Raw genomic sequence first — 25,610 nt, 5'->3', positions numbered from 1 at the left:
TATTGATCCCCCTGACCATGTGAACCATCTAAAGAAGTGGTTTTATAGACACCAACAAGGTTTTGACTTGTCAGAGTAGTAGTACAGCTTGTTTTCACAACTATGAGCCAGATCGTAGATGAAAATGAAACAGAAGTGGACCGAGATTTGAACCTTGAGGCGCTGAGGAGGTGAAATGAGATTCTGAGCTCTGGGCTGATTGATCTGCTGGAGAGGTGAGCGAGTGTCCTGACGACTGCTTTGAAGTGAAGTTTGGCACAAAGTCCACGATGTCACACTTTATGAAAACCTCCTTTGATGTCAAGGGCTATGATATACACCCTTTCTCTCCACGGAGCAGGAAGTTGTCCCGTCTCGCACCGTGGTTTAAGATGTCTGATGTGCTGTTGCTGGCTCTGAATCCAAAATGTCTTTTTGAGAAGGTAAATCCGAAACTGTTGTTCATGATCTCTTGCCTTAAACGTGTTGTTTTAGAGACGACAAATAGCGTGGTTTTGAACACTTTTATCCAAAAAGAGACTTAGAAGTAAGAAATTTAGAAGTCAAAATTATATAATTACAAAATTACATAATGTGCATTGGAGTTACAAAGTGGGGAAAATATTTTTAAAAATGATCAAACATTTGTCTTTTGTTTGTAACAAACTAGCCAATTAACTGTCATTAATAATAATAATAATAATAATAATAATAATAATCACAATGTTGCTGTTGTTGTTGTTGCTATGGATGTTGTCTAATTTTCTCTTTGTTAATTATAAATTGTACTCATAAACCATTAGATTATACAGTCAGCGTTACACTTTATTAAACATTAAATAATTAAATTAAAATATTTAAAATAAAAATATTCTATATGTACAAAACAAGACGAAAAGTATATATTTTTATAATAATAATAATAATAATAATCATAATAATAATAATAATAATAATAATAATAATAATAATGTTGTTGTTGCTATGGTTGTTGTTTATTTGTCTGTTTGTTAATTATAAATTGTACTCATAAACCATTAGATTATACAGTCAGCGTTACACTTTATTAAACATTAAATAATTAAATTAAATATTTAAATTAAAAATATTCTATATTACATAAAACAAGACGAAAAGTATATATTTTTATAATAATAATAATAATAATAATAATAATAATAATAAGTGGTATTAAACATGTATGGTCATGTTTAGGGGTTTCCCTTTAATGCGCATGCGCAGGTTTTCTCCCCAGTGCGCATGCGCCGACCTGCTCCGCTTCAACCTCAGTGTGTTTGGAATGAAACTAGCTAACATGCTAACTTTCTGATTAACGGATTAAACACGGGAAATTCGCACACCAAAAGTTTTGACAACTCGAGGATTTTTTGAAATAATCTGCGCTGAAATGATGGGCAAGGCGGAGAAAGGTTTGTTACCGTGTCCGCGGACTTTTTCTTTTATGTTATTAGTTTAAGGATGTTGTGTTAGCTTAGCCTGGCTAGGACTTAGCTTGTTTTGGTGTTGCTAGCTAGTTAGCTCAGTTTCTTGCTTGAGAAGTGAATTTATATAAAATCTTTTTTTTTTTAAAGTTAAAATCCTGTAGTTTTACTTTTATATAGCTCATGTATAACAAGAGAGCTCTCTTTTATTGTAGAAATTATTGTTTTTTAGAATCCAGACTTAATTAATATATATAATACTTAAATATCAAACTTATCTTCCTAGTTATAAGGAATATAAATAAATAAAATTGATTTATTTTATAATTTTTAGTCCATACAATAAATCAAAATTAATTAAATAAATGCATTAACTACTTAGTTATTTAGTTACCTAATTCCATGCAAATATTTATTAATTTTAATTGTGAAAGATATAAGTAAATAATTTAGTTATAATATATTTTTAATATATTTATATAATTATAATATTATAATATTTAGTAGAAATATAGATGTTTAGTATTTTTTTACGGCAGGCTTTGGCTTGATTATGTGGATGGATATTCAGTGTTTAGGATGTTTGTGGTATCAAATTTAATCAAATAATTAAGCAGATTATTTAAATAATATTTCTCAGGCGTTGTTTTTGCTGTTAAACAACATTTCAGATGAAGATTTTCTCCGTTTTTTTGTTTTTACTTCACATGTAGTTGATCAGCAAGGACATGTTTGGACTAGTACAGGATTATCGAGACGCTTAGAGGAGACCAAATCATAAATCATCACACAGTCCAAAACGAGGAAAAATGACAAAAATATCACATCGCGATACGTGAAAAACGTCACGATACGTGATTTATATCGTGCACCAAAATGGGACGTTGTAGATTCTGAGAATTTTGTCCAAAAAATAAAACATTTTTTGTGAAGAAAACGCTGGGAAAATGAAGTAACCGATACAAGAAAAAAAGATAAAATTAAATATTAAATTCAACCCAAATGTGAACTGTATTATTACCCGAATCACTTCTAACGTACGGATTAGGCCACGCCCCCTATCCGAGTAGCGATTCTGGTCCGAATCATGTTGTACCATTTTATCCATTTTAGAAATATCCGTGTGTCTCTATAGTGCTGTTGGTTTTCTGTAACATTTCCTTAGGCTTGGAATTAGAGGTCTTAAAATCCATACCCGACCCGAATCGACCCGAATCACTTCTTACTCGAACCGACGTGCATAAATTAATTTTTAAAAAGAAAAACCCGACCCGAATCGACCCGAATCACTTCTTACTCGAACCCGACGTGCATAAATTAATTTTTAAAAACAAAAACCCGACCCGAGTCGACCCGAATCACTTCTTACTCGAACCCGACGTGCATAAATTAATTTTTTAAAAACAAAAACCCGACCCGAGTCGACCCGAATCACTTCTTACCCGAAAAATTAATTTTTTAAAACGACTGGACCCGAACGTAAACGGCACTGACGTCAAATGCCAATATTTTCTTTGCTAAGTGTAAATAAATTGCTTAGTGCAGATATTTGCAGCTCCGTATTGTAGTACATTATAAAACCGTACGCAATAATAACATATTAAGTGTAAATTATCATAAATTATTATCACATCATATGTTTATTAAAATTATTAAATGGATGCCGCGTTATTGGGACAAAAGCCCTCTATATACACCTTCCCCTTAAACCTAATAAACACTTTATTATTAAATACCCGCGAGGCACTTTATTTACACTTTTTGAATAATTTGTTCATTTATATTAAAAATAAACGCCTTTCTAATCGGATTGCCTATGGGATGGGAAAAGGGAGAAGAGCGAGTTCGGCAAAAGAAGGAAAGTAACTCGGTCGGTCACGTCAAAAGTTGACGTCACGCGCCTTACGTAAATCAATTTAAATTATATTTATAATATTTAAAACTGAAAATGACATAAACAACATACACGCTTCATGTTGTTTTGAGGAAAAGAACGCATTCGCTGCTCTCTGCGTCGCCCTAAAACTTTTCGTAACTTTTTGAAGTATTAAAATCATTCCGTTATCGCAAGCCCCTGTGATATGAATCTCACGATATTTACATTTCCGATATTTCAATAATTTCGATATATCGTGCAGCTTTACATCCAAGCGGGTTTTAGGAACATCGTTTCATTCCAAGTAGAGGTCTTCACGGGTCCACTTGGATCCGAAAACCCAAAGTTCTGACCGGAGACCCGAGCCGGTTCTGGTCCAAAACTTCGACGAGTGCCTCGGACACGGGTCAGGTTCGGTATTAGTTGCCTCGGGTCTCGGGAAATTTAAAATAAATGTGCTTTTTCCAAATGGACCCGACCAGACATGACGTCTTTTGTATTGTTGTCTATCGCTACCAGACGTTGGTTCGCGCGGTTTGTGCAAAAAGCCTCCGACTTTATTGTAAATAGACTCTCCGTTAAAGGGATCGGGTCTGAAGTTCTCCGGTCAGAACTTCAGGTTTTTGGCTCCAAGTGGACCCGTGAAGACCTCTAATTGGAATGAAACGATGTTCCTAAAACCCGCTTGGATGTAAAGCTGCACGATATATCGAAATTGTTGAAATATCGGAAATGTAAATATCGTGAGATTCATATCACAGGGGCTTGCGATAACGGAATGATTTTAATACTTCAAAAAGTTACGAAAAGTTTTAGGGCGACGCAGAGAGCAGCGAATGCGTTCTTTTCCTCAAAACAACATGAAACGTGTATGTTGTTTATGTCATTTTCAGTTTTTAAATATTATAAATATAATTTAAATTGTTTTTACACACTTATAGTAATATCACATCATTTAATAAGTTATCGAATATTAAATTTTTCTTCAATTTCAGGCAGCACGGCTTGGAAGTGTCGCTTCTCTGACACGTTCTTTTTAAAAATCGTCAATTTTACTGTTCTGCGTTTTAAACGTTTGATTGCAGTGGGAGAAAAGAGAAAAGAGCGAGTGATTCCTGGAGTGAAGAAAAAATGCAAAACCTCTTTTCCCACAGAACGTAATGCGATCTTTACAGACACGTCAGTTCAGATGGGATGTATATATTTACCTGAAGTTAATTCTACTGCTCAACTTATAGAATGTTAAATGTCGAATATTTTTTTAAGAATTATGTGGATGCAGTTTGCAAAAATATACAGACGTGACAGATTCAGACTAAAATCCTCGAGCTATTCCCGGCTGAAATCCCAGAGATACTCCGGACTGAAATCCCAGAGATACTCCGGACTGAAATCCCAGAGATACTCCGGACAGAAATCCCAGAGATACTCCGGACAGAAATCCCAGAGATACTCCGGACAGAAATCCCAGAGATACTCCGGACTGAAATCCCAGTGATACTCCCGACTGAAATCCCAGTGATACTCCGGACTGAAATCCCAGAGATACTCCGGACTGAAATCCCAGTGATACTCCGGACTGAAATCCCAGTGATACTCCGGACTGAAATCCCAGAGATACTCCGGACTGAAATCCCAGTGATACTCCCGACTGAAATCCCAGAAATACTCCGGACAGAAATCCCAGAGATACTCCGGACTGAAATCCCAGTGATACTCCCGACTGAAATCCCAGTGATACTCCGGACTGAAATCCCAGAAATACTCCGGACAGAAATCCCAGTGATACTCCCGACTGAAATCCCTGAGATACTCCGGACTGAAATCCCAGAGATACTCCGGACAGAAATCCCAGAGATACTCCGGACAGAAATCCCAGTGATACTCCCGACTGAAATCCCAGTGATACTCCCGACTGAAATCCCTGAGATACTCCGGACTGAAATCCCAGAGATACTCCGGACAGAAATCCCAGAGATACTCCGGACAGAAATCCCAGTGATACTCCGGACTGAAATCCCTGAGATACTCCGGACTGAAATCCCTGAGATACTCCGGACTGAAATCCCAGAGATACTCCGGACTGAAATCCCTGAGATACTCCGGACTGAAATCCCTGAGATATTGCTTGTAATAATTACATTACACATCTGCACATGGAAAACTAATCCCGTTTGAAAAGGGCTGTTCAGCGTCATAGCCATAATGTTGTATTAGCCGTGTAGCTCCAGTACAAAATGAAAGAAGTTTCAGGCTTTTTTAAAAATTATTTATTTATTTATTTATTTAAAGAAAGGTGTTGACTGCTTGATGTCTGTAGTGTTTTCTTGTTATTGAACCTCTTGGTGTATGTTTTGTCCTCGTCTGCTCCCTCAGGTTGGGATGAAGGCAGAATTCCAGGGATCGTCGCATAAACCTGGTCATCATTAGCATGAGAGAAAAGCTTTTTCATCAACTCAGGGTGAGTCAGTAAATATGCCGCTTAAATAAGAATACACCACAGGAGGTGAGAGGTGTTCAGAGGTTAGACACCATCTTAAACTTAAACTACTGTGGTGTGTAAAATCCAGTCGGAACATCTCGGATCTTCTCACCAATAATTTGAACCACCAGCTGTACCTGGTTCCTCTCCCTCCCTCAGGAGAACTTCAGTGAGATCTCAGGTTCAGAGAATCAGGTTCACTGATGATTCATGAGTGTGAATCGCTCCCCGTATCAGACATCAGACATCTCTCTCTCTCTCTCTCTCTCTCTCTCTCTCTTTTTCTCTCTTTCTTTCTGTATCTCTCTCTCTCTCTCTCTCTCTCTGTCTCTCTCTCTCTCTCTCTCTCGCTCTCTCTCTCTCTCTCTCTCTCTCTTTCTTTCTCTCTCTCTCTTTCTTTCTCTCTCTCTCTTTCTGTCTCTCTCTCTCTCTCTCTTTCTCTCTATTTCTGTCTCTCTTTCTCTCTTTCTGTCTCTGTCTCTTTCTCTCTTACTGTCTCTCTCTCTTTCTGTCTTTCTCTCTCTCTCTTTCTGTCTCTCTCTCTTTCTCTGTCTCTGTCTCTCTCTCTCTCTCTCTGTCTCTGTCTCTCTCTATCTCTCTGTCTCTCTCTCTCTCTATCTCTTTCTCTCTCTCTTGTTCTTAAATGATAAATAAATGCTGTTAGACTGAAAGGTGTTTTTCTGAATAAACCCCGTGCTCTATTCTCCCGTTGCGCCTCGTCGCAGGACCAGCGTGAGCAGTTGGGGTCTGTGTGCGTGAGTGACGGAGGCGAGTGACGGAGGCGAGTGACGGAGGCGAGTGACGGAGGCGAGTCCGGGCCTGTGTTAGACCTGCACAGACACGCTGCACAAACCCACACTGCTTATTTACAGGAAGAACCTTTAACTCAAAAACCAAGGGGTGTGGCCCAAACACTAGCGTTTCACAGAGACGATCTCATTACAGGTTTATTATACGCTTAAAGTAAACGTGTGTACGTACATCGCACGCCTATAAACAACACTAACTTTATTTAAATAAATTAATAAATACTGTGCCTGAATAACGCATCAGATAACTCGTGTAAATAAATAAACAAACAAATAAATGTTATGCTTGAATAAAGCGTAAATTAATTCAATTTTAAAAAATAAATACATTTTCTGCTTGACTACAATGTCAGCTAAGTTATGTAAATAAATAAATAAATAAATAAATAAATAAATAAATAAATATCGACTAAAGCATCAACTGTTTCTTTTTAAAACATAAATAATAATAATAAAAAAATAGATCTTGACCAAAGGCTGCACTAATTTGGTTTAACTAACTAACTAACTAACTAACTAACTAACAAATAAATAAATAAATAAAGGCTGCAGCATCAATTAACCCTTTTAAAAAATAATAAATAAATAAATAAATAAAGGCTGAAGCATCAATTAACTCTGTTCAATAAATAAATAAATATTGTTCTTGACCAAAGCCTCAAATAATGTAATCTAAATAATCTAAATAAATAAATAAATAAAATTGTTTTTGACGGTAGCCTCAGCTGAATTGGTCTTAATGAACAAATGAATGAATGAATGGATAAATAAATGAGTGAATAAATAAATGAGTGAAAGAATAAATGAGTGAATAAATAAATAAATGAGTGAATAAATAAATAAATGAGTGAAAGAATAAATGAGTGAATAAATAAATAAATGAGTGAATAAATAAATAAATAAATAAATAAATGAGTGAATGAATAAACGAGTGAATGAATAAACGAGTGAATGAATAAACGAGTGAATGAATAAACGAGTGGCTTAACGAAAACTTCCCAAACATTATACGCCTTTTACAGTCCTGTCAGATTAAGAAAAATGATGATGATCTTTGTGTATATTAATGGATTCTTTTGGACACATTTCCATGATCATATCATAATTTCTTTCTTTATTATTTTAATTTTTTTTTTTAAACAAAGTTCCAACGAAACACTAAAGCTATGTTATAACAAAGTGATTTTTAAACCCTGTGTTTATATAAAGCTCTAACCGCTAATAATACCAGCAGTATGGAAAAAAAATATTTATATCCTGATGTTTATATATCGCTGTGTTTGTGTTATATCGTCATGTCAACCGAAAAAAAAAAAAACACACCCTGTTGCTAGGATACGGGGCTGGCCAAACAATTTTGGACTGCTTGTAGATGGTTTTAATTGATCCTTTTTTTTTTTTTTTATTCTTTTATTCTCGTTTAAAAAGGTGCAGTATAAATCAAGGTGGTTGTTCGGCGTGCGAGTCGAGCGTGTGCTCTCCGCTCCTGTGCCTTCCACGTCTTTTCCCCTTTCTCCTCTCCTCCTGATAGATTTATCCACTCGCTCAGTTCAACTTTGACTCTCATTCACACACGTAATGACTTCCTGATGGCGAGGTCTCTGGTGTGATATTTTCAGAGGCTCAGGATGTGCAGGAACGAGAGAAATTGCAGCCGTTTGTTCTCGCTAAGCCGTGACTTTGCTCTCTTTTGTCCACGTAAAGGTCAAGTGGTGAGATTTCGGCGGCCGTCGGGCTTCGTGTCCAGACAGAGGAAGGTCAAATGTCACGCGTCCTTACTCCTCCTCCTCCTCCTCCTCCCCCTCCTTCTCAGGGAGAGATGAGCAGCGGCCCTGTGGCTGAGAGCTGGTGCTACACACAGGTGAGCAAAGTTAAAAAATAAAGAAAAAGAGAAAAAAAAAAAAATTTAACAAATTAACGAAGTGCACTAGATGTACGATGAACACCGTTTAATACTCAGGCACAAATTGAATGAATGAATGAATGAAAGCCTTTATTGTCATTGTACGTCTCTGTATACAACGAAATTAGGAGCACTGCTTCTGACTGGTGTTAAAAAAAACATAAAGCATCAGACAATAAATAGACTATAAAGCGAGTATACCATATAGTATAGAAGTATGTATGTATGTATGTACAGCAGGTGAGTAAGTCATAATATCGCACATTGAACATTCAGAACATTCTGAGTAAGTGAGCAGTGACAGTATTGCACATTAACCTCTACACTGGTGTAAACAGTTTAAACAAACACAGAGTTCAGATTGAAGTGGATTAAGTGACTGTAGTTGAGTAAGTGACCAGTGGCTATATGTATAAAGCTATTAAACTATTAATGGGGCGTCCACTATAGTCATGGCTCCTTATTCACTACGTGTGCTCACTACATAGGGTGCAACAAAACCTAGTGCATTATATTTAACGACAATAGGGCCTTTCGCACCGCTTCAGTTCCAGAACTAAATTTACAGTACTAAAGTACTGGGCGATTTTGCGTGAACTATTTCCCAGTACCGTTTAAAGGGTTGCATTCGCACCGACAGCGGGCACTAGGAAGTGATGTAAGCCGGTCGACAGCGACGTCATTTGTGCGCGGCGTTCAACAACGGAAACAAAGAACAACAACGTAAACAACCGGAGGATGGAGGACGCTGTGATCGGAGCTGTGTGTTTGTCGTGTCTCGCGGGTTTCACAATAATGGACGTGGAATGTCGACGTATACGTAAAGCAAAAAAAAAATAAGTCGACACTACAGTATGTTTACGCGGCGTTTTAAATCATGGCGTGTGAGGGCGTTTTCGTACGCGTTTGGCCAATCAACGTCTACTTACGTCACGGATAGTACCAGTTGTGCTGGTTAGACCCTGCTCCGGAGTAGGAGCTAATCAGGTTCTCGAAAAAGGCAGTCGGTACTAAAATCACACCCAGTTCCGGAGGTGTGAAAACGCCAAAAAGTGGGTAGTTCCACAATTAGTTCAGGTACTATGAAAAGGTTCCTGCGGTGCGAAAGGCCCTAATAAGACACAGAAAAACTGACTTTAACAAGTGCCTTTTTGATGATGATGTCAGATGTTTCCTGTTATCAGATTACTGAAGTTTGTAAGCAAGTCGATCAGATCTGATTTTCTTGCACTAATCAGATTACCTTGTACATGTAAATGCACTCGTGTGTTTTTTTTCTTCACTGCAGGTAAAAGTAGTGAAATTTTCCTACATGTGGACCATTAACAACTTCAGCTTCTGTCGAGAGGAGATGGGTGAAGTACTGAAAAGCTCCACCTTCTCTTCAGGTCCCAGTGACAAAATGAAATGGTGAGACTATGTGTATATACAGTACATATATATATAAAATCTATAATAAATAATATATAAGAATAAACAGAATTGAGAATCTGTGACTTAACGTCCAAAAGTTATGTCAGTATTTACACAGGGAAAGTTCCTCGTATTCAGAGCTGGGTTACGCACGTACTTAAGTGTTTTTTCTGGGTTCACGGTTCAGATTATTAAAATCACCTGCGTGTAGTTCATGTTTCTCAGGTTGGCGGATTTTTCTTTAGTAGAAGACCAAAAGCATTTAGACCAACGATCAGATTTATCAGAATTTCAAAGGTCTGAACTCTGAATATCTGTTATGTGTATTTTATTTGTTCCAGGTGCCTCAGAGTAAACCCAAAAGGTCTCGATGATGAAAGCAAAGACTACCTGTCACTGTATCTTCTCCTGGTTAGCTGTCCAAAAAGTGAAGTGCGTGCAAAGTTTAAGTTTTCTTTACTCAACGCTAAGCGAGAAGAGACTAAAGCTATGGGTACGAAACTCTTCTACAATAAACCGTATTGTTTATACCTCATCATATTTACATATTTCACTCGACTCTTTTACTTTGTATATTTGCATTATGTATTATTCAGTTGTTTTAACGACATTATCATTGTTCCTCGCCATAACATCGGCTAATTAGCGTGTTTTACACTTTCCTGATTATAAGAAATGTTTTTGCTCTCTAGCAGGTGCCTTAACCTGAACAGGAAAGTGATATGTATGTTATAATTTATGGATTTTCCTAGTTGGCAAGACTGAGATTTAGACACTGCTTTAGGATGTGTAATAAAATCTGGATTTTATGCCTAGTTAGAATTTTTATTCTAAAACAACAGCAATTTTTAAATTTAAAACCTGTAGAATTTAGCCTAACAAGACTTTTTGATAGTCATTATGAGAAATAAAGTGTAAGTAAATGCGTAAGACTCGTATTGGCCAAAGTGCTGTACAAGAAATGAAACAGAAATATATTTAAAAAAGAAAAAAAAAACAATAAAATAACACAACACTCATAAAGACCAGGTTACAACACTTTTAATAGCGATGTATGTTTAGTGTCTCTGTACCTTGTAAAAGCCATTAGCTATAAAATGTCTTATTAAAATTTAAACGTGACTGATTTTCATTACTTTACAGAAAGCCAAAGAGCATATCGATTCGTCCAAGGCAAAGACTGGGGCTTCAAAAAGTTTATTAGAAGAGATTTTCTTCTCGATGAAGCAAATGGCCTTCTTCCCGATGACAAGCTCACTCTGTTCTGTGAGGTAGAGTGCTAACCCTGGTGTGAAAATTATTTCTACTTAGTGTTCTTAGTAAAAAATAAACAAACAAGCAGTAGTCATGATTTACAAATGTTCTTACTGTGTTACTGGGACTATCTGTCCTACCCATAATGCACTGTAAGCAACCTTAATGTTGCTAAAGGGACGTGAGTCACGTTACAAACGCAACATCTTCTCCCTATCATGCTTTTACAGTAAAATTGGTGGTGTGATGAAGTGGAGTGGATTATTTTCCTATAACAGCACGTCCCAAACCTTTTATTCCTCTTCTACCTCAAATTCCAACTATTCCAAGTTAATTTATTGCAGAACCACACAAGTTTTTATCCATTTATAATTACGTTTATTGTCCGTGAAACAAGTTAGTTCCTGATCTCACTTATGTTATAGCAGCTATAAACAGTCCTCTCTTTCTCTCTCTCTCTCTCTCTCTCGCGCTCTCTCTCTCTCTCTTGAAGTTAATAAGAAAAACAAAATGCACCTTGTCATGTTACTGAGAAACTGACACTGGAGACTCCTTCCATAAATGTTACATAAACGTCTCTTTACAGAAAACTTCACCGTATCAACGATTACACACGTTTATTAATGCGTTTATATGGAGCAAACTATACTATACTATAGAGACGATGACGTATTAGAACGAGTGCATTAATATAATCCTGTGATTCGCAGCTGCACTACTGTAAGAGCTGCTTTTATAGAAAATTAATCAACAACTTCTGACCAATCAGAATCCATCATTCAACAGCACTGTGGTATAAAGTTGCGATGTTGTACATTAGCCACTAATGAGACACTAATCGCTTTGTTTATTACGTAGCTAGCCAATAAATGACCTTCTCATTCTCATTAGGGCCTTTCGCACCGCAGGAACCTTTTCATAGTACCTGAACTAATTGTGGAACTACCCACTTTTTGGCGTTTCGACTGCCTTTTTCGAGAACCTGATTAGCTCCTACTCCGGAGCAGGGTCTAACCAGCACAACTGGTACTATCCGTGACGTAAGTAGACGTTGATTGGCCAAGCGCGTACGAAAACGCCCTCACACGCCATGATTTAAAACGCCGTGTAAACATACTGTAGCATTTCGCAAGTATGGAGAACAGCAATAGATGGACGCGAGACACGACAAACACACAGCTCCGATCACAGCGTCCTCCATCCTCCGGTTGTTTACGTTGTTCTTCTTTGTTTCCGTTGTCGAACGCCGCGCACAAATGACGTCGCTGTCGACCGGCTTACGTCACTTCCTAGTGCCCGCTGTCGGTGCGAATGCAACCCTTTAAACGGTACTGCGAAATAGTTCACACAAAATCACCCAGTACTTTAGTACTGTAAATTTAGTTCTGACTTGGAGGAGTTGTTGAGACCAGGCAGAATTGTTGGACCACTAGTTTTGTTGCTGCTGATTAAGTTGACTTGTCATTCACATTAGCATTATCGACTCCATCAGACAGTTTAGCAACACTTTAACGAACATGAAACTGTGAAAAATCTCTCTATCCATTTGCTTGAGCAGGTTGAGACGGCTTTGCCTTTCTGAATTTCTGAGTAAATGATCAGGTTGCAGTGGGCGTCTTATACAATCCTGTCCCTCTTCATCAGTGATGAGCATCCGCCCACTCTTATAGCAAAGCAATCGAGGAGGGGAAAAAAGACAGAGCATTTTGCAGATAATTAAGAGGATATTGTCTGGAGAGAGAGACAGTCTGCAAGTCCCGATGAGATCTGCAACAAGGTTCAACGTTTGCTGGGAAATTGGCAATTTAATAAAGCAAATTAGATGCAAATTGCAGATAGGCTGTTTCCCATCATTAATTGGACAGCGCTCTAGATGAGGAAGTGAGAAACACAGTGGCTGTTAAACTGCTCCTTGTGGTTCTCTTTTTCTCTCTCACTCTGTTTGAAAAGGGCCTTTACACAGCGTTCTGTTTCAGTCACTTAAAGATTCAATAATCAGAAAATCATAGAAATAATATTTCTGTAAAAATAATAAATAGGACTGTAAATCGTGTAGCATGCTAATTGCTTAACCTTTATAATGGTGTAAGATATCATGGTGGCCATTTTGTCCATTTTTAAAACTTCTATACCATTCCAGTTGTCCGATTAACAAGATTCAAGGTTTTTATTGACAAAACTGGAAAGTTGGAAAGAACTTTCCAGTGTATGACACTAAAAAATTGATTAATTCTTTTGTTTTCTCACGAATTGATTATTGGAATGCTCTCCTTGTTGGAGAGTCCAAATCCTCTCTTAATAAATTGCAATACTTGCAGAATACTTGCAAAACTGGGGCTGGTATCCATATAACTCCTGTTTTGAAGACGTTACACTGGCTCCCTGTTAAATACCGTTTAATATAGATTTTAAAATCTTAATGCTAACATACAAGGCTGGTCTCGCTCCACAGTATCTAGCAGATCTTTTAACACCTTATACGCCAATTCGCAATCTACCATCTTCTCAGCACGGTCTCGTAGTTGTTCCCAAAACTCGGTTACGATCCAGGGGTCTTTTCAACGTATGCTCCAAAACTCTGGAATTCTCTCCCAATTGACATTAGGGATGCAAATTCTTTAGCTGTTTTTAAAACTTTTCTCAAAACATTCTTTTTTCAGGAATGCTTTTATTTGATTAGTTTTTTATTGTATTGTTTTGTGATTTATTTCTTGTTGAATTTATAGTATATTGTCTTATATTGTTGTGTTTTCTTTTATGTAAGTTTTCACGGAAAGCGCCTTGAGAAAGCAACTTTTAAAGGCACTATATAAAATAAATGTAGTATTATTATTATTATTATTATTATTATAAGTGCAGTGGGATACTTATTAGTTTCAGCTCACCCAGTTACACAGACAGTACAAACACATGATATGACACAACATGCAGTGTATTTAATATCAAAACACAATGAAATAATAGTTTAAAAATATCTATCATGTGTAATGATGCATGCTCCGACTTAAAACGCAATAAACACAAAAAAAAAACTCACAAAAATGCTGGAAAGGTGCTACAAACCATCGCCATCTTGCCAGGACTGGACGTCAGGAATTATACGTATATCTGCTTTGGTTTGAAATAAAGCGACTGCAATGACGAGAGACGCAATAATGTGTTTTCGGACATTATAAATGATAAAGAATAAATACAGATAAAGATTTTTCTAGCGTTTGGTCTATAACTTAACATTTACATCATGCAGGAATTTGTTTTTTCTGTTAAAGCCCTCCAGTAACACGTACATAAGCCGGGTCTCAAATAGCTTTCTCTTTACTGCTTATGCTTTCTGTATAGGACGTAGGATAATATGAACGCTAGAACATCTATTTGGGGTACAACCACCGAAAAACAAAACATGGCATAAGAACAGAGAAGAATATAACATGGAAACAATATTTGCTTGAGTGAGATTTAAAAAAACATAGCATTATTAAAAATCACTCTTGCGTATGTTACATGTTTGCAGTTACGTAGCAGACATTTTACACATCTTGGGACTGAGATGGTCATCTTTTAGCAAATTAGAGACATGCATCCAGTTTTCAGCACCAATTTCTCCTCATTAATAAACACTCATCTATTTTTAATATAACTGCAAACTACAGTGTGTTTGATTGTCCGTTTGTGTGTGTGTGTGTGTGTGTGTGTGTGTGTGAGTTCTCTCTGTAGCGCTTTGGGTCTCAGCGTTCTCTGTGTGTGTGTCTTCGGGTTTTCCTGCAATCATTTACTATTTAGATGTGCTGACTCACTGCCTGTCCAGCCAAGCTCTAATCATTAGTATCTTTATAAATGATTAGTGAAAATGTTGCTTACAGTGTTTAAAGTTGCATTGTTGACTTTACTGGTGAATTTTTGCTCTAGCACTTGGGATTCAGTCCTAATCTACTCTTTTGTGTTTGTCTTCTGGCCCAGGTGAGTGTGGTGCAGGACTCTGTAAATATCTCAGGTCAATCTAACACAAACGTGCTGAAAGTTCCTGAGTGCCAACTCTCAGATGATCTGGGAAATCTGTGGGAGTGTTCACGCTTCACTGACTGCACACTGTGTGTGGGGGGGCAGGAGTTCAAGGCCCACAAATCCATTCTGGCAGGTAAACACCTACAGCCATCTTCAGTTTAGTCTCCAGCAAGACGCAGATCTTAATGTCTTAGATTTCAGGAAGTGTACGCTATGATTGGTCCCATAATATTTCAGATGGATTAATCCATCAGATCTCAAGCAAATTGGTTCCGTAAGATTTCGGGTAGTGTGGTTCCCCAAGATAATGGACGGTTTGAGCATCTAAGGTCTCGGGCGGATCACTCCCCCAAGATCTTGGGTGGATTGGTCCACCAGTTCTTAGGTGGATTGGTCCAACTGATCTTGGGTTGATTGATCCCCCAGATCTTGGGCACATTGGTCCCTTAACATCTCGGCAGATTGGTCCCCCAGATCTCAGGTGGGTCGGTTCTGCAAGATCTCTGGTGGATTGGACCTCTAAGATCTCTATGGGATTGGTCTTCCAAGATTAAGATCTCAGGCGTTCTGGTTCCTCAGTATCTTGGGCATGCTGGGTTTTCTAAGTTCTCAGGTGGATTGGAGTCTAAGATCTTGACCTGATTGGTCCTCTAAGATCTCGGGTGGATCGGTCCCATAAGATTTCAGGAGGATTGGTCCACCAGACCTTGGGTTGATTGATCCCCCAGATCTTGGGCACATTGGTCCCTTAAAATCTCGGCAGATTGGTCCTCTAAGATCTCAGGTGGGTCGGTTCTGCAAGATCTCTGGTGGATTGGACCTCTAAGATCTCTATGGGATTGATCCTCCAAGATTAAGATCTCAGGCCTTCTAGTTCCTCAGTATCTTGGGCATACTGGGTTTCTCTAAAATCTCAGGCTGATTGGCGTCTAAGATCTTGACCTGATTGGTCTAGGATCTTGGGTGGACCGGTTCACAAGATATGTGTTAGTTTAGTCCTCTAGTTTTAGGGAAATTGGATTCACCAGCTCTCTGAACGCAACCCCCTCATGTTTAGATGGTTCAGTTTCCCAAATCTCCTTAAAAATAGATCAGTTAGATAATGAATTCTTTTCTTTAAGAACCTTAACTGAGTAAAATTGTTAGTTAGATTCAGTGTTACAAAAGTAAGTTATATTCTTCAACGTAAATTAGGAAAACTTTTCATCTTGGACTGTGCGTGAGCTTAACCAGACATGTGAAAAACGGAATGATTTTCAATTAGTTTGAGACACTTAGCTTGACTCAGTAACCTTAATCAAAGGACACAATAAAAATAGAGGGGGGGAAAGAAATAAAGAAAATAAGCTATATTTTCAGACATTCCTAATATATGACTGATGGATTTATTGCTTTCTTGACAGCGAGATCGCCGGTTTTTAACGCCATGTTTGAACATGAGATGGAGGAGAGCAAGAAGGTACACTTTTACTGTGATTACTAGACATTTGCTGCAGCTGTTTTTATCTGTACTTACTTTCTCTTTATTTCCTCACACACAGAACCGGGTGGACATCAGCGACGTCGAGCCGGATGTCTTTAAAGAAATGATGGGGTTTATATACACGGGGAAAGCGCCAAATCTGGAGAAAATGGCCGACAGTTTGTTGGCAGCGGCCGATAAAGTAAGTGATGAAGCACCGTGGTCTTGTTTTTCATTAATATGAATTTGTGAACTGACAGATTTAAAGTGATGGTGTTAGAAATATTATATTTATTGTAGAATTCTATCATTTTTATATATTTATCTTTTATATAATGCTGATCATCCTTTTAGCAAATAGGATTTTCCACCGAATATAGACACGGAATATAGTTTAAGTGTGAAATAGTGCATTTCATTTTTTTCCCCTCCACTTTATAGAGTCGGCGAACTTTTAACATCTGCATTGGACAGAAATTCATCTCAGGTCTGTGAAGAAAAGTAGTTGTTGAGTTGTAAATTGTGTGTGTGTGTGTGTGTGTGTGTGTGTGTGTGTGTGTAGTATGCTCTGGAGCGTTTAAAGGTGATGTGCGAGGAGTCTCTGTGCAGCAGCCTGTGTGTGGAGAACGTAGCCGACACGCTCATCCTCGCCGACCTGCACAGCGCCGAGCAGCTCAAAGCTCAAGCCATCGATTTTATCAACAGGCAAGTGCAGCTTCAAAAAAGTAAAAAATAAAAATAAATAAAAAAAAGAACGCACCGCTGAACCGCGGCACTTGATGATAAATCACTGCTGCCATCGCTGTTTACACACCCTGAATGTTAGCTAGCTCTGTTTTTTCTTTTTATCTCCTCTGTAGGTGCAGCGTCCTCCGACAGCTGGGGTGCAAGGATGGAAAATACTGGAATAGCAAGTATGTAATTAGCCTGAGTGAGTGTGTGTGAGTGTGTGTGTGAGAGAGAGAGAGAGAGAGAAACACACACAAGATTAATAACAAGCTCTTATCAGCACCAGCGAGCTGCATTAGAATTCATTGTTTTGGGTTTTGGCTGCTAAAACCTCTTCAGTCTCTGCTAGTTTTCTCCATATCTCTGAATTTATGATGTTAATAGACTTTCAGAAACAGTTTGCGAATATTAAAAACACCCATATTGCACACTTCTCATTTGTTTTATTTCTCCTCCCTGAAGTCTGGTTAGAATATTTGTGTCATCTTTCATTCGTACATGACCATTTTCCAGCCATCAGAATTAAACAGGCTGTTTCTCTCTCTAACTTTACCACTAATACATGTGTATATATCTCACTTTCTGACAAATAACACACCCCATAAGCGCTTTCTTAATACACGCTAAATTACGCTAATACGACAAACGTAAGGTTCGTACTGTTTTTTTGTTTTATTTTGGGTTTTTTTTTAACTTAGCAGTGCTTTGCTAGATAAAAGCCATCAGCGTTGTTGACGTGATAACTGAAATTAGCGAACACATTCAATGAAGAAACGTCAGAATGAAATTGTGTTACTGCAGTATGTTTATTCCTTCTCCTCAGTACGTTTAAAGAGATCTTTTGAGCAGGAATGCGTCATTTTCCGAATTCTTTAAGCTTGTCGGACTTCTGTGGGAGGGCGATATGATGAAAATATCATATCACGATATCACGATATACGTTATGTATCACGATGTAAAGTAGTGTTGCTTTAAGAATATTAATTCTTATTTTATTTCACAAAAATAAATCACTTTAAACTGAAAAAGAAAAGAAAAAAAAAAACCAATTCTAATAATTGTATAAAATAAACTTTAAACGTTCAGTACAAAATTTAAAAAAAAATCATCTGTTTATAATCAGAATATGTAATTATATATGTGTATTATAACGTCAACTCTTGATTTCCCAAGACAATAAAGTCTAATCTAATCTAATCTAATCTAATGCTTTAAAAAAATGTATTAGAAAAAGATTTCGCGATACCTGAGCTATCTCAGAATTGTGAATAGTGTTGTGGCGCAACAGAAAAGCACGAGTTTGAATCTCAACAATGCCGCAACTGTCCGTGACCGAGAGTCACAATTGTCTGTGCTGTCTGGGTGGGAGGAGCAAACACACTCTCCCCTGTCAATCATAGCAAAATTAGCCAATCGTGGACAGCTGTGAGGTCTTGTATGCGGAAGAGGGCAAATACCGCTTTCCTTCGAGTCTGTTGCACTGCCCTGTGATGTTAGAAAGGATGCAGTTGGTTGGTGTCACGTGGAAGCACGTGTTAGCCTTCACCCTTTCCACGTATGATAGGGGAGAGCTGGCAGGTGGGTGGGGATCAGTAAATGATCAAATTGTGGAGAAAATGGAGGGGGGAAAACAGTGCTGTGCCAAACATACTCGTTTCTGAACATGTTCATCCAGCTTCCAGTTGTGAGGACATCGTGGGCTACATCCACATTAATCCGGATAAATTTGAAAACGCATCATTTTCTCTACGTTTTAGCCTTCCGTCCACAGAGACAGCGTTTTTATCCTGCAAAAACAGAGCTTTTTTTTTTTTTAGAAAACACTCTGTCAAATGGATAAATTTGAAAACACTGTTTTCGTGTTGTAGTGTAGACGAGAATACTGAGATATTCAAAAACAATGATGTCATGTTAGTCATGTGACCCATTCAAATCAAAACAAACAACGTTATAGTCTTGGGTTACCCGCAGCAACGACTTTTCCTCTTCGTCTGTCCGTTTAAAAAAAACTCTGTGCTTTTCCTCGACATCGCCGCATCAATTCAAAGAGACGGAAAGGAAATAAACGCCTGACGGAAATAACGCAGGCCAAAGCTTCTTACGTTTTTACGCCTGCGCAGTACAGGGATGTAAGCGTTTTCAGACGTTTCAGTGTGGACGAGCAATGTTTGGAAACGCCAGTGTAGACGGAGAACGTTTTAAAACGAAAATGCAGTTTTCAGATCTATCCAGATTAGTGTGGATAGAGAAAAGAGCATCTAGAACAGCCTACTTGTATTTCCAGGTCGACTCTGTGCACCGTACAGCTGATTATCGTTAGTGCCTTTGTGATGCTTTGTGATTATTGCTGCATGAATGAAAATCACTATCTGCTGTTTGGTCTTTAATTAAAAACTCCAATCAGGAGTGTTTTGTGACTCCTACAGCAGTGTGTTTATAAAGCAGTCACTCTTAATCTCTCTCTCTCTCTCTCTCTCTCTCTCATGTCTGATCTCTGCTGAGCGTTAGATTAAAGCACTCCATCGATTTTGAACGTGTGTGGTGTTAATACTGTGATGTCTATGTGCTCTTTGTGTCACAGCCACGCCGCAGATATAATGGAGACTCCGGGCTGGAAGGCAATGATCCAGTCTCATCCGCACTTAGTGGCCGAGGCTTTCCGCGCTCTCGCCTCGGCTCAGTGCCCTCCGCTCGGCCTGCCTAGGAAGAGGCTCAAGCAGTCCTGATCCCTCTCTCCATCTCTCTCTCTCTCTCTCTCTCTCTATCTCTCTTTATCTATTTCAGCTGGAAGGGAATGGAGACAACGGGGAAAAACATGAACTCGTACTGCTCTCACTGAGACATCGCTTTCAGCTTCAGATACACTCTCTCTCTCGTTTAGGTTATTCTCTTCTTTTTTTTTTTTTTTATCATCCTCTTTCTGTTTTTTTTTCCTCCTTCTTACCACTATCATTTTCTCATCCTCTTTCTCTCTTCCACACTCACTGGCATTCACAGTCTCTCTTTTTTTTTTTTCTTCATCTGTCTCTCTCTATCTCCCTCTCTCTGATCCTCTCTCTTTTTTCCTCACTGTATCATTCTCTTATCCTCTTTCTCGCTTTCATCATTCATTAGCATTCCTTTTCTTTCTCTCTTTCCTCTGTCATTGTTTCTCTCTTTGCCTCACTTTCTATTTTTCTATTTATTGCTCTCTCTTTTTTTTCTCTTTGTTTGTCTTGCTTTTCTTTCTCCATCTTATCAGTCTCCTTTTCTCTTGTTTCATTTTCTTCCTGTCATTCTCTCTCTCTCTCTCTCTCTCTCCTTCTCTGATTGTCGCAGACACACTCTTTCTCTGTCATTCTCTTTCACTTTCTCTTTTTTTTCTTTCCTGTCATTCTCTCACTTTCATTTCCTCCCCATATCACTGTTCCTCTTTTCTTCTCTTTCATTTTCACTTGCTTTCTTCTTCTACTTACTTTCCTTCTAATCATTCTTTCATTTTCCTATCGTTTTTTTTCTTTCTGCCTTTCAATTCTGTTTTTTTTTTTTTTCTTATCTTTTCTTTCTTGCGTTACCCCTCCCAGCTCTTTCACTTTTCTCATGTGACTATTTTTCTATCTTTCTCTCTCTCTCGCTGTGTCTCTCTTTGGCACTTGGTCTAAATCCAGAGACAATAACGAGTGTGTGAACATCATCTCCTCCTTCTGTGAGAGGAAAAAGCCGTAACAATTGTTCTAACCTTTCTCACACAATATGTTCAGTCTCAGAGCTTTATTTTTTATTTATTTTTTTTTTCCCGCACACATTCATTCTCTCTCTCTCTCTCTCTCTCTCTGTGTCTTTATCTTTCCTGTCCACTATCTTTCTCTCTTTTCCACTCCGACTAAAACCATCTTTTAACAAAAATATTTTCACAGACATTTTGGCTGACTGAGAACCAGTCGATGGACTCTGGGCTTTTTTTTTTCTTCCTCGTCATCTCTGATGGCCGTAAAAAAGATCAGTGTTTCTTTATCCTGTGCCTGCCTCGTCCCAAACAGACCAGGCCGTTCGTTCCTCCTCACCTTTTGCACTAGTTCCCCGCGTCCAGCCGTTGTTTTGATACAACGTGTAAAAGGTTTGTTTAAAGCAGAAAATGTTCTAATGTTATATAAATGTTTGGCCCGTTTTCGTGACTAGACATTTGAGACGATCAGTGAAACAGATCATGCCCCATATTGATGGCACTATTTCTATGTAAAGGACTTACTTGACTTATATTTGAAAGGTAAATACTTTAACGTTTTTGTGGGGGGGGGGAAATGTAGTGTAAAGGACGTATTATCCGTATGTTTCTACACTTACGTTACTTATGTGACGCGACGTTACACTGTGAGAGAAATGAGGGCTAAAAGTTTGCCAGTTTGGCTCAAATTGATACAAAATGTACACAAATATATCTTGAGGTATTTTTCAGCCAGGCTTTTCCTTTAATTTGGTCTCCTCTTTCACTAAATGAGTCTTAAACACACACACAAAAAAAAAAAAAAGTTCCAGAAATGATCATTAATCCGTAACCCAACACACAGTGGTGCTTAAACAGTGCCAATATCTCACGATATCTAAAAACTAGTGAATCCATGAGGAAATAAGAAATGCATCAGGTTATTGACAAATAATTCAATGAAAAATGAGTCATCCAATAAGTTCTGGCACTGTTCTTTCAAATGGATGCTATTTTATTTTCTTCATAAAATCAGGATCTCAAACAAGTCAGTTATGGATTTTCCTACTTTTTATTGACGACTTTTATAGACAGCTGATTTAATGCTTTATGTTCACACCTGTGTAGCAACTGCTACGGTTGTTGCTTGTGGGCGTGGCCTGTCAGTGTGTTTTTTTTCCTGATATATACATACCTAATTAATTAAACAAATGAGCACTATTCAGTTGTTTGATTTACTTGTTAAGTGCTCGACTTTGTACTAGCTTCATCGCACTTGTTCATCGTTCACTCACCAGAGATACCATTGATTTTTTTTGTTTTATTTTTTTGGCAATGTCTCTATACACATTTAATAAGAGGTCAAATGGTAAATGGGAACTAATTGCAGGTAGAAACTGAAGTTTTGAGCAGGGAACTGAAGAAACATCGGTCCACATGCGCCATAGGATTGGCCCGAGGCATCAGATTTGGATTTGTCACTCTTTACAGTGTCATATCTAATTTTCATAGAACTGAGAAAACCACAGTTTAAACGTTGCTGAAATAGTGGCTCATGTCACGCACGTACATACACGTACACCTGCCTCTTTGTTCCTTGCTAGTGTGAACGTAGGGTGCGTGTTTAGAGAAATAAATAATTTGCTATGACATCATGGACTTGTATCATGGAGGAGTTGATTTATTGGACTTATTGGACTTTGTGGCATTTTTTAAAGAGAGTCCCCAGAACTTTGTATCATTGATTTATTCAGTCATCCAGCATGATTTTACTCTGTGTATCCATAATGTTCCATCGTTCTTTGGACTTTGGCCCTTAAAGAACTGTAACCAGTTAATATCCTGTTCTCTGAACACTAATTCTCAGAAATAATAACGCATGTATAATCCTAACAGCGTTAATTAAGACTATAATTATCAGTGCATCTCTCAGCCAGTAAGAACACACCATTCATGGCGCACTCTCAATATTGACATGCTTTTTTTTTGTTTGTTTGTTTGTTTCCCGCCAGTCTGATGATGGTTTATGTCAAGTTTCCTTTAAGTAACGTTATTTACAGCAAATTTCATCATCAATACACCACATGTAATACTAACAGTTAGCACCATCTCGATTTATTAACATTTACTTATTCCATCCATGACTACAAATAAGTTTTCATCAAGTAACACTGTAATTAACATTTTTAGTGGTTTACTGGCTGAATAATATGTTCTGATTTATCAACATCATTCACATGTCACTTAATTTATGCTCATTTATGCTAATTTATGCTGGCTGGAATAAACTGCTTGTTATATAGTAGACTTTAACATTACTTATTGTGTAATAATACCGCAATTGTAAACAATAAGGCAAATAATGTTAAAGTATCCCAGTATTTGCCGTCCAGAAATTTCCAGAAGATTCTCAAAGAAAAACCAGTACTCCTATACTTCACACCCCTCCTATATATTCACACATCTGTTAAACAGTGTGCCAGAACTTAATCAACGACTCAGTTTATTACCTGGAAGATCTGGCCAGGAGTGGGAGGCCAAATCACTGTAGGTTTTAGAGCTTACCTTTCTCTAATCACCCTCTCCTCGAGTCCTTTACGAGCCGGGATGTGTGTTTCCAGCAGGGATTTGGTCCTCCTGGATGTGAGAGATCACACTCCGATCTCCGACTCAGCAGATACACGGTGCTGAGTATCGAACATTGGCGTTATTGCACTGTGTGTTGGGAGATTTACGTCATATTGTTTTGGTATATTTCTCTAGTACTGGTGTTCTGATTGCATTGGAGGCATCTGTACGATGTGTAATGTTACATTGGTTGATTTGTTCTGTTTAAGGACTGTTTAAGAAGGTGTGTTGTCATTAAAAATGTTTTTTCAGCATAAAGTGTGGTGGTGTTAAAATTCTTTTTATCCAAAGCACCGCTCTGTAACTCCATTCTTTTTTAGTGACGGAAAGGTTTTGGGTTCATTGACATTTATATATTTTATCTTGCCGACTGGCATCTAGGAGTTTCTCGTCTAGCTCACTTGCCTCTAGGACACTCGTGTAGGAGTCTCGTGTCAAGGAGACTCATCTAAGGGCTCTTGACTTGCATAGGGCAAGCTCTTTTCATGACAACTCACATGTAGGAGGCTTGCGTCTCGCCCACTCGCCTTAAAAAAAAAAAAGGAGACTTGTTAAACTCACTCACATCTAGGAGGCTCTCGTCTGCCTCGCTGACATCTAGGAGACTCTCATCTGGCTCACTCACATCTAGGAGACTCTCATCTGTCTTGCTCGCATCTAGGAGCGACTCGTCTGACTCGCTCGCATCTAGGAGACTCGTCTGACCCGCTCACATCTAGGAGACTCTCGTCTGGCTCACTCACATCTAGGAGACTCTCATCTGTCTTGCTCGCATCTAGGAGCGACTCGTCTGACTCGCTCGCATCTAGGAGACTCGTCTGACCCGCTCACATCTAGGAGACTCTCGTCTGGCTCACTCACATCTAGGAGACTCGTCTGACCCGCTCGCATCTAAGAGACTCTCGTCTGACTCGCTCGCATCTAGGAGACTCGTCTGACTCACTCACATCTAGGAGACTCTCGTCTGACTCGCTCGCATCTAGGAGACTCGTCTGACCCGCTCGCATCTAGGAGACTCTCGTCTGGCTCACTCACATCTAGGAGACTCGTCTGACTCACTCACATCTAGGAGACTCGTCTGACTCACTCACATCTAGAGGACTCTCGTCTGACTCACTCACATCTAGGAGACTCGTCTGGCTCACTCATATCTAGGGGACTCTCGTCTGGCTCGGTCACATCTAGGAGACTCGTCTGACTCGCTCACATCTAGGAGACTCTCGTCTGGCTCACTCATATCTAGGAGACTCGTCTGACTCGCTCGCATCTAGGAGACTCGTCTGACTCACTCACATCTAGAGGACTCGTCTGACTCACTCACATCTAGGGGACTCTCGTCTGGCTCGGTCACATCTAGGAGACTCGTCTGACTCGCTGACATCTAGGAGACTCGTCTGACTCGCTCGCATCTAGGAGACTCTCGTCTGACTCACTCACATCTAGGAGACTCTCGTCTGACTCACTCACATCTAGGAGACTCTCGTCTGACTCACTCACATCTAGGAGACTCTCGTCTGGCTCACTCACATCTAGGAGGCTCTCGTCTGGCTCACTCACATCTAGGAGACTCTCGTCTGGCTCGTGTGCCTCTAGGAGACTCTCGTCTGACTCACTCACATCTAGGAGACTCTCGTCTGGCTCGTGTGCCTCTAGGAGGCTCTCGTCTGGCTCACTCACATCTAGGAGACTCTCGTCTGGCTCATTCGCATTTGGAGAGTCTTTTCCAGCTGACACACGTCTAGCCAACACGCACAGCAGCCTCTATTCTAGCCTACTTGCATCCAGCCGACTCTCTTCTTGTCTGGCTGATCCTCATCATCTAGCACACTGTCATCAGGCCAACTGTTCAGTTGACTCTTGTTGTCTAGCCAACTGGCATCTGGCTGACTCTCATCGTCTAGCCAACCCATATCCCCATTTTATTTCATTATCAAACACTCCATTCTCTA

The 25,610-nt window shown here is 38.8% G+C and overlaps 1 protein-coding gene across 2 annotated transcripts; it reads left to right on the top strand.

Moving 5' to 3' along the window:
• The first annotated feature begins 1,244 nt into the window (after positions 1–1,244).
• spopla (speckle type BTB/POZ protein like a) lies at positions 1,245–23,919 on the top strand. Of its 2 annotated transcripts, XM_053234404.1 has the most exons (13): positions 1,245–1,409; positions 5,674–5,758; positions 6,505–6,586; positions 8,293–8,449; positions 9,780–9,901; positions 10,246–10,397; positions 11,048–11,175; positions 15,116–15,293; positions 16,564–16,619; positions 16,702–16,824; positions 17,185–17,327; positions 17,483–17,536; positions 19,933–23,919. In XM_053234404.1, exons 4-13 carry the CDS (start codon positions 8,351–8,353, stop codon positions 20,075–20,077), a joined length of 1,200 nt encoding a protein of 399 aa, XP_053090379.1. In that variant the 5' UTR covers positions 1,245–1,409; positions 5,674–5,758; positions 6,505–6,586; positions 8,293–8,350; the 3' UTR covers positions 20,078–23,919. The 2 variants fall into 2 exon arrangements, with proteins under 2 accessions (XP_053090379.1, XP_026802660.3); XM_026946859.3 differs by lacking the exon at positions 6,505–6,586.
• The last annotated feature ends 1,691 nt before the right edge of the window (positions 23,920–25,610 follow it).

The sequence above is a fragment of the Pangasianodon hypophthalmus genome, chromosome 5 (genome assembly GCF_027358585.1).
Source record: "Pangasianodon hypophthalmus isolate fPanHyp1 chromosome 5, fPanHyp1.pri, whole genome shotgun sequence".
Classification (NCBI taxonomy): Eukaryota; Metazoa; Chordata; class Actinopteri; order Siluriformes; family Pangasiidae; genus Pangasianodon; species Pangasianodon hypophthalmus.
This window is presented reverse-complemented; position numbering and strand designations above follow the sequence as displayed.